At 40.9% G+C, this 9769-nt stretch overlaps 1 protein-coding gene across 2 annotated transcripts; it reads right to left on the bottom strand.

Moving 5' to 3' along the window:
• Nucleotides 1-360: 360 nt before the first annotated feature.
• Nucleotides 361-6111, bottom strand: LOC129160202 (uncharacterized). Of its 2 annotated transcripts, none has more exons than XM_070552997.1 (6): nucleotides 6023-6111; nucleotides 3701-3806; nucleotides 2860-2993; nucleotides 2589-2744; nucleotides 1143-1235; nucleotides 361-938 (listed from the first exon to the last, which is right to left on the bottom strand). In XM_070552997.1, exons 3-6 carry the CDS (start codon nucleotides 2959-2961, stop codon nucleotides 597-599), a joined length of 693 nt encoding a protein of 230 aa, XP_070409098.1. In that variant the 5' UTR covers nucleotides 2962-2993; nucleotides 3701-3806; nucleotides 6023-6111; the 3' UTR covers nucleotides 361-596. The 2 variants fall into 2 exon arrangements, with proteins under 2 accessions (XP_070409098.1, XP_070409099.1); XM_070552998.1 differs by lacking the exon at nucleotides 6023-6111 and adding an exon at nucleotides 5025-5163.
• Between the last annotated feature and the right edge of the window lie 3658 nt (nucleotides 6112-9769).

Here is a 9769-nt window from a genome sequence, read left to right as displayed (position 1 = left end):
AAGCAGAAATCAGCAAGAACGAGCTTGTACACTGTAAAAACTCATCTATAGAATTTACCCAATAAATCTGAGGTAACAATTTGCATAGCCTTTTTTGTGGTAGATTTATTTCAATATATTGTGTTTAAAATAGCTTCAATAAAAAGATATGAAATACTTAATTAAATTGGGTAAAATTTCCCCAATATTTATGTATACATTCAACAGCTACTTACTCATTGAAATTGGGTAAAATTATCTCTTGTTTGCTAGTTGGTAATACCTGATAATTACTTATAAAATTTAATTATTATCAGTTGATAAACATTACCTATTCATATAAGGTAAAATGTACCCCCCCCAAAAAAGATATTCAAATGGTTCATCATCTCAATGTTTTTATTCCATAAAAACACAGAATAAAGTGCAACACAACAGATATTGCAGACAACACTTTCCAAGGCAACTTAGTCCATTTTAAAAGCCAAAAGCACAGAAACTCTACAAGGTTGTTTCTGTGCATGTACGTTATCAAACATATGTAGATAGAACAGAACACTAACGCCAACATTCAATAGTTTGTGTGCTGTCAGAAGAAAAATTACAGCTTCATCAAGCTACGTCTGGACAAAAGATCCTCTGGGAACAAGAGGGGAAATGTGTGTGCATTGCATAAGCTTATTTTTGAGGCTGTGGACCTTGTTCAGTAGTTTCGCCCCGTCAAGTTGCAAAAACAGTTTTTGAAAAGTGTCAAATGTGTTCTTCAGCTCCTTCGGATATTCGAGGTTGAGGGCATATATCAGTCCCATCAGCAGTACACATGCCTTTGTTCGGCTTCCACATCCCTCCATCACTTGGTTTCCCTCAATCACAATGAACACATCTGATGGATCCTCCTCAGCCATGATGTTGTGGATCACGATCACTTTCATCATATCGTCTGTGTAATCCTCACATTCCTACGTGTTAAAAATAAATAAATAAAAAGCATACACATGTTACATTTTATTTAAGATGCTTTTTCAATTTATTTCAGTTTATCTAAAAAAGGAAGCGGACAGAAGATGAATGGAGAAGGGGAGAACAGGGGATAGGAGAGGACAGGAGAGAAGAACGTTAGGATCCCTTGATTTAATAAGTAATCTGTTATCAATATGACATACCTGGCAGTCATGAAAAAGATCTTCTCGTCTTTCCCCGAGGTAGCTAATGAGGCAGCAGATAACAACATCCCTTTTCTTCTCAATGCTCTGTGTCTGTAGGGAGATACAATTTAGTGAAAAGACTAAGTTGAGTGATTTACATACATTAAGACTGAATTACTTAAAAACAAAAACATGGCTGATGCCTCTCCAGCTTTCAACAGGTGAGAGGCTGGGTACACCCTGGACAGTCAATCACAAGGAAACATAGAGACAGACAGGATAAACAACCATGCACGCACACACTCAAACCTAAGGACAATTTAGAGAGACAAATTAACCTAACAGTCATGTTTTCTGACTGGGAGGAAGCCGGAGTACCCAGGGGGAACCCACACGTGCACAGGGAGAACATGCTAACTCCATGCATAAAGACCCTGGGCCAGGATTTGAACCCAGGACTAGGGCTGATTGATTATGGCAAAAATAATAATCACGATTATGGTGACTGAAATTGAGATCACGATTATTTAGGATGATTTTTCTGTTTATGTTGATTTTATTTGTTTTTATTCAGTCATAAAATTGCTCAGGGCACAATCAGGACAAAAATAAGAAACAAGATGATCACTAAAAGAACTCCTGATTACCAGTATTAAAAGACCAATATACTTATAGCTCATAGTCTATGACCCAAGGGCTATAGACCTTGGTTTAACTCATGTAAGTCTAACCAGTACAGACCCAAATACCAATATCTTGCAAATACTGACAGCAAGAATTATACAGTGGCATTTATAACAAATAAATGTAAATAAATTGATGTTCGCAAAATGTTGCATAACATTTATTGAGTCGTGTCAAGGTGCTGTAGGAGCGTGCACTAGCACCGTGTCCTCAGAGAGATTAGTTATTATTTATCAGCGTGAGGAACTTATTTCTACCTTATTTATAAACTATTTATTTACAAGTCCATCAGTTGATGTAATAACTGTCCCAACCACAGCTGCACCCCCCACCCCCCAACCTGGTCTCACAGCAATCGGGGCAAGCTGCACGTGTGTTTAGCGTGCCGCACGCGCACATTTAGCTGTTTTTAGTGGCTCAGGAGTCCGCAGGTACGGAGTGTGTGTCACTCACTCTGGTTACTCCAACAGGGAGCCGGCTCTGAGAGCCGTTTCTTTAGCGACTGACACGTCACTACATCATTCCCTTTCTTATAATGTCCTGAAGAACCGTCCGGAGCGCAGGCGGAGCGTTTAGCTAACCTGCAGGAAATGTCGACGACAGTTATCCAGCAAATAATCGGCTTGTTTTGTTTTTTATGATCGTTCAAAACTCAGATCGTAATCGTGATTAAAATTCGATTAATTGAGCAGCCCAACCCAGGACCTTCTTGCTACCCACTGCAGCCCTCCATAATTACTTATTTGTAAAAAAATAAAATAAAAAAGTAAATTAACATACGTCATTCAAAGTGTCCAGTAGAGGTCTCATCTTGGAACCAGCAGCTCCCCCTTTGGCACGCATAAGCTGCAAAAGACCTGGTGTGTACTCATCAAGTTTCAGCATGAATGTCTCCACCAAAGAAACTGTGGTGATGCGTCTGAACTCTTCGATGATCTAAGAAGTAAGGGGACAAAAAAAAAAAAAAAGACATTTCAAATGACAGACCAGATCTCGTAGTTATAACATGAATGTTTTTTGGTGGGAAGGAAACGTTATCACACATACTCACCTGAGCCTCAGTGAATAATGCAGGCCACCTTTCTTTTAATTCACCCACAGAGGGGCAGATGCTGACCACTTCAAGTCTTCTGCTAGAGAATGTTTTATTCATTTTATCTTTAATGACGGGACCAGATGCAGATGCTGTAAGGAAATGAAGTTCCTCTATTAGTTCGTCAATGCATGAATTGGAGACGTTGTAAATGCTCTCCATTTTCAGGAGGAGTAGCCCCACTTTCTCAGTAATAATTTTGTTTAAGTCCTCATCCTCCTCAAGGACTGAGCCACATTCATTGTCATCGTCAACAATGTCACATTCTTCTTCGTCCGGGTTCTTTTGGTATTGATGAAGAACATTAGTCTTGAAATCTTCCAAGGAATGTGGGTTGTGTTTTCTACTCTTGTGGCTGTGGAATGTTGTATATTTGTTCACCTTATAATCGCAATCCTTAAAAACACATGGCACAGTTTCAAACTTTTTTAGATGGCCACCAAGATGTTCAAAAAACTGCCTCTCATTGTCAAAAGAGCATGAATTACAGACAATGCATGTGAACGAAAGGATGTTGCCTGGCTTGGATGACTGTGAATGATGCCTTGACAAATGTGTCCTTAATGCTCCCCATGTCTTGACAGTGCAAGGGCAATCTGCATAAAGGCAGGGTATGGAGTGGACTCGAGCAAAATGCCCATGTATTAGCCTGATGTGTTTCAGCAGGTCTAATCTTTTTGTTGTTGTGAAGTAGCAAAACTTGCATTTCCAATTCATTTTCTCATAACTGAGGACTTTGGTTAAGATTAACCACATTTTTAAGGTCATTGTGATTTATTTCATTTAGAAACTTGCATACCTGTAAAGGATACACCGGGGGTGGGGAATTGGGTGCGTCAGCCCTAGAACTGGTAACAGAGTCGTATATCAGTAAGCCTCTGCTTGTAAAGGACACACTTGAGGACCTGAAAAAGAGGGCAAATAGTGAGTGTCCGCATACACAGATTTTTCCATGCAACAAAAATAAGAAAATACATTACACAAAAGAAATTTGCAGACATGTACCTGGTTACAAGTTATTTATCTATCCTCAAAAAATGGAATTAGCTTCATAGATCATATTCATAGATGTAATGTGCTTCATAGAACATGCCGTATTTCTCCAAATTATAGCCCAGAAATATAATATGCAAAATTAATTTGGACCCAAGGTGTTTAATATAACCAGGTTGCTACATGTGGCCCGCTGAATAATTGGGGACGTATGATTATGAAAACAATTATCAAGCACTGACGTTCTAACACTACCCAATATAATATAAATTCAATTACAAAATATTTTACTTGATCAATTAAAAAATAAAAACATAGGCGCAGCAACAGTGGGTGGGGTACAGTGGCACTTTTGTTTTATTTATTAACATCTGCTATTTCAATATTTTAGAAAATGCTAGCATTCATTAGTTTTTAAACTTAAACCAAGCAGTCAGACAGTCATGCACAGGCCTGGACTGGGACAACATTTCAGGCTGAGAGCTTTACCCCTGCTTTTAGTTTGGTGTGACACTCTGGTGCACTTCAGCTACTTTGTGTCAGAGACTGTTGGCAACACTCAGACACACTTGTCCCGCCCCGTGAGCGAGTATCATCAGTAAGTAGGAGAGACTTTCTTTCCAAAGAGGTGAGGAAGGCGGGACCTGCCCCTACTTACTGTTAAGTAAGATACTCTTTAACCACACATCAATAAATACAGTTAATAATTCAAACTCTCAGAGGAGTCTTTGTTTTTTACTGATCGTTTTATTTGTTTGTTTTGATACTTAAAAATCTCCCTATAGCTAGAGTTCATGATGCTGCTGTGTCCCAGTGTTTCCCCGCAGTGCGAACAGCTGAGCGGATTATGAAGCAGATACGGGAGCAAAGCGGTATCCATCACATTTTTAAATACAACCAAGCATGCTTCAGAGCTTTTTCAGAAAGTTCTGGTGCTGCTAAAGCCTCCAGTTACAGCTGGGAGAAAGCTTTCATTGAGCTCTCCGGGATGACGAGCTACAGTGAACATCAGTGGGGAGACGCAGACGGATGCAACAGCTGTTTTTAAGAGTTTTAAAACATGGCTGCTGGGAATAATCTGCCTAGTGTTCATAGAATCTCAAAGACATACAGGATTTAAGTTTGTTTACCTGTTTTATGTGTTGACCCAGAAGCAGAGCCACCACAACTTAAGGATTGCCCTCTCATTTCTCACAAAATAAAAAAAGATCGTCTGACGTCCATTTTCTTTTCCATCAAGGCAGGAAAATAGTTTGCAAAGACCGCGATTGTAATTATTGGGGGTGTCCAGATTCGTGGGCTGCATCCTCCCGGGGACGCGTTTGTAGACCAATTACGTCACACCAACGCGCCGGAGGTTGACCAATGCGTCCTCATTTCAACCCCGAATTTGAACGATGGGTCCATCTTTTTTTATTTTATTTTCCATATTTGTATGTATTTGACTGTTTGATTGATGGATTTAAATAAAAAATAAAATAAAAAATAAAAAAATAAAAACGATAGGTCGAGTGTGTCTTTCGTGGCACACCATATCCCAGAATTCAAAGCGCCGCCAGTCAATTCCAGTTTCAAGCAATGGCGGCTGCTACTAAGTTTTAAAATTACTCTTATTATTCTTTCTGGGCCAAATAATAAACTTTTAACATATTTTCAGGCGAGAATGTGGGTGTGTAAACTTCAAATATCTGCTCGGTTTATCAAAATATCGCATATTTGCAAAAGTGCTTCGACGTTTTCAGAGATGTCTGTTACCCACCAGCTCAATAGCTAGCTGAAAGCTCGAGGGTCACTAGAGCCGCCGAGAATGGCATAACTCCCGCAACATCATTATCAGATCACCGCTGTCTTTACTTGGTTTACATCCGGCCTACCCGACCCGATCTCAGTGTTCCGATTACCAGTCCGGGACTGGTCATGCATGCTGACTGATAAAAAGCGCACCACGAACACATTTCATGGCAACTTACCGGCAGTTGTCTAGATGGTTAACAGACAGCAACAGATTCAAAGTTTAATTTCAAGTATGGTGCATTACACAGACCTAAGCAATACAAATAAGGTGTAATAGATAATTACTTCAAAAATTACCATTGCATATGTTATTTACCCTGTAAAAATAGCTTACCTTCACTTCTGTGGTTGATCGGTTTGATGGAAGCTGAAGAAAGGACTCAGAATTTGCTTGCTGTCCCGCTCAGTCAAAAAGCGCGGTCTGGCGCACGCGCAATTAGGAACATAAGACTCACGGTTTGGGGGTATTTTTTAATGCATTTTTTAATGTAATGTTGTTACTCTTAAGAAAAGGGTATAATTAACCCATTACTTTCTAATTCCTTTGCTGATTGCATCAATAGAGTAAATTTTATATGATTTGCATAGATTATATATACCTCCCTCTAAAATAGCTTTTATCAGTGTATGGTGGTCCCGTCATAATTCCCGTGTGTGTGTGTGTGTGTGTGTGTGTGTGTGTGTGTGTGTGTTTATTTAGCGAATAAAGCTTCTCATCATTTGTTTTAAGGTTAACACCCCACCGTAAACTTGCTTGAAAGTCTAATAGGAAAAAACTCACCGTAAAAGAGCTTGCATCTTATGTAATCATGTAACGAACGACAAAAATAACGAAAACTAAGTTTAATGTTTATTTAAGTTAATTTTTAAGAAACCACATTACTGATTTAATGTTTTTAATTTCATTTTAGGCGGAAAAAAAAACAGAACACAATTTTCATCTCCCATGTTGATAAATTAAAATATTGTTTATTGCATGTTTTATCAACTATGATTTATAATCTGACTTTGTTCTTCTATTCCTCTCTATTCTCATCCAGAACCAGTACCTTTAAGGAGCATCTGTAATTTCATTATGCCCACAGTGTTCTCTGTTATTAAATGACAATAAAGCCTTGTTATTCTAATTCCCTTTGTCTGTAGGACTGCAAGAATCCAGGGTCAGGAGAGGGAGTCAGCGGAAAGCCCACTGCTGAAACCTGGCCCTGGTTTGTCCCCATGGACGAGGTGCTGGGACAGAGGCCTTCCACTATGCCTCCTGTCCTTATTGCTTCCATTCCCGAGGACACTCCAGGGCCAAGTGCAGCAGTGGGTGAGACAGAGGACAGGGAGAGTGGTGGAAGGAAGCCGGAGTCCTCATCAGGGAGAAAAAGGAGAAGGGCTGATGAGCTCCTTGACCTGATCAGGGAGGACATGAGACAACAGAGGGAAGCGGAGGAGAGGAGAGAAAGAAGGATGGACAGATTTTTAGCATTGATGGAAAGGATGGCAGAGAAATGGGTTTTTTTTCTTTTAGTTTCTTCTGGTTCAGGTTCTATAAATGTGTTTGAATGTTTTTGTTATTTGTTTAAATGTAATAAAATTTCTATTAATTGATAACTCTTTTTTGATCATTAACAGTTTTATTATTCAGTTTTCAACAAGTAACAACATAGTAAATAAATGGTAAGGGAACACTGTAAGGAATAAAAGTAAAGATAAAAGTAAAATATATACAGTAAACTTGGAAAGCATGGAGTCTTTGGTGGTGTTGCTAAATCTACTAAACATGGATCATCGAGGTGGATGAAGTGCAGGAACCGAGATCAGTGGCTGAACGTTTCTGGTTGGCAAGTGGAACATCAGACAGAGTGGTCTGCAGAGGTTGCGTCTGGATGCGTCATCTCACTGTCCACTGCATCGTCCATCAAAAGGGTTTGCTGGGCTGGCTCAATCAACGGCTGTCACATCACTAACATTCAGATATATGCAAAAAAGGAGATCATGAGTATAATACTTGTATCTCTAGCAGATAACAGGACTAAATGATTTTTAAACTAGAGATTCCTACGTAAATTACTTGCCTGTTAACAGTAATTGTGATCTGGTGGTACTTCCTCCAGAGCAGACACCTCAGCAGAAAGTTGGTCCCGCCAGAGGTCACCACTGACTGCCTCCAAACCAGCCTCCCCCTCATCTTCTGGAGCATCATCCTCCAGTTCATCGTCCTGCACCACAATGTCACCAGCACTGAGGCAGATGTTGTGCAGGATGGTGCATGCTGTGTTGACCTGTAATAGAGATAAAAATTTAATTTATATTTCATTCCCAAACAAAGATTACACCCAAAGTTTATTTCCACTTTGTGTTAACTTACATGAGGTACAAAGGTGTGGTGGACCTCCAGCACTTTCAGGAAGATGGTCCAGAACCTGGTCTTCATCATTCCAAAAGCACGCTCGATGATGCAGCGTGCCCTGGCTGTTGAAGCGCTGGGCTCCCACACCTTGAACCACCCGTTTGTAGGAGGTGATGAGGGGGAGTGGATGTTGGAGGCATGGGTACCCTCCATCCGCGAGGATGAAGTGCCCTGGAGGAGGAAAGGCTGACTGCCTGTACAGTGGGCTGTGCCGGAGGACCCTGGAGTCGTGGACCGACCCAGGCCAGCCCACATAGGTGTCGATAAAGCGGCCCTGATGGTCACAAACTGCCTGCAGGATGATAGATGGGAACAGTTTCCTGTTTCTGTAGCTCTGACCATCAGGACCGCTCGGAGCCTTGATCCGAATGTGACAGCCGTCGATCGCACCTGCTGCTTTCATGAAAGCTCTGTGTCGAGCCAGCCCAGCAAACCCACGAGACACAACCTCCATCTCCTCTGGGGTTTTGGGGAGGTGAATGACCTGGTGGAGGATTGCGACCACATCCTCCGTGACACGATGGACGATGTCGTGGACAGTTGAGCGAGGCATCCCAAATACTCTTGAGACCACCCTGTAGGATGTTCCACTTGCCAACCAGAACAGAAACACCAGGGTCTCGATTGTGGCACCCCAACCATGTCGCCGATCTTGGTTCAGGAGATTTAGCAACACCACAAAAGACTCCCTACTCAGACGAAAATCTGGCCTGGGATCTTCCTGGTTAAAAAAAACGGTCCAGGACTGGCACACTCATGTTTATCCTACAGTACAGGGGTCTGTTCTGTTAAAAGAAAAGTAGAGAACAATAAAACAATTAAAAAAAACCTGTAGAAATGCTTGAGATTTTTAGAAGAGAGCTAGGCATTATTAGGCATAAGTTGAAAAGGACAATACACATTAAACACATTGTAATGCTACTTTTACTATGAAATTTATGCACAGAACCAAGCATTATGATCAAATACAAACTTCTAAAATGTCATTCCATTAATTATTTTAGATGAATATAGGTTAAATTAACTATATGCATGTTAGTCTACTCTATACTAATGTGTATATTCAGCCACATGTCTTTCTGTTGCTTAAAATATAAATGAAACTAGCACTAAAGTTAACATGTAATGCCTGAAAGCTGGTTCACTAAACAAAACATAATTTTACCTGGATATGGCTGCTTCTCAGCCTTAAATACAAAGGCCGGTGACGTTTACTAAGCAGTCGCAGCTCCTCAAAAACCAAAAATAAAAGGGAATACTGCTGTGGATCCATTTTCACCTCTGACTAGCTTGTTAGCTTGTTAGCCTGTTTGACGCCGTCACGGTAGCTAAGCAACTGGACCTGGGGGCGGGAATAAAAACGAGGCTAGTACTGTCCGAATTCAGAGCCGCTGACTTCCGGTTTTAGCGGTCTAGCAAGGACCCGGTCTTGCTAGACCGGCGAGGACCCGTACTCACAAGCATCCTACCCCTGGATTCGGACACAGCCAGAGTCTTTACAGCAATCCTCATACTAAGCAAACATGCAGTGACAGTGGAGAGGAAAACTCCCTTTTAACAGGAAGAAACCTCCAGAGGATCCTGGCTCAGTATAAGCAGCCATGATGTCATGGAGGACTAATAAAATTGGCCATGTTCCTATAACAAAGATCTAGAGATGGATGCCGTCTCTTCGCATCAGAG

The sequence above is a fragment of the Nothobranchius furzeri genome, chromosome 7, assembly GCF_043380555.1.
Source record: "Nothobranchius furzeri strain GRZ-AD chromosome 7, NfurGRZ-RIMD1, whole genome shotgun sequence".
NCBI lineage: Eukaryota > Metazoa > Chordata > Actinopteri > Cyprinodontiformes > Nothobranchiidae > Nothobranchius > Nothobranchius furzeri.
Note: the sequence above shows the minus strand (reverse complement) of the source record. Positions and strands in the feature narration are given on the sequence as shown.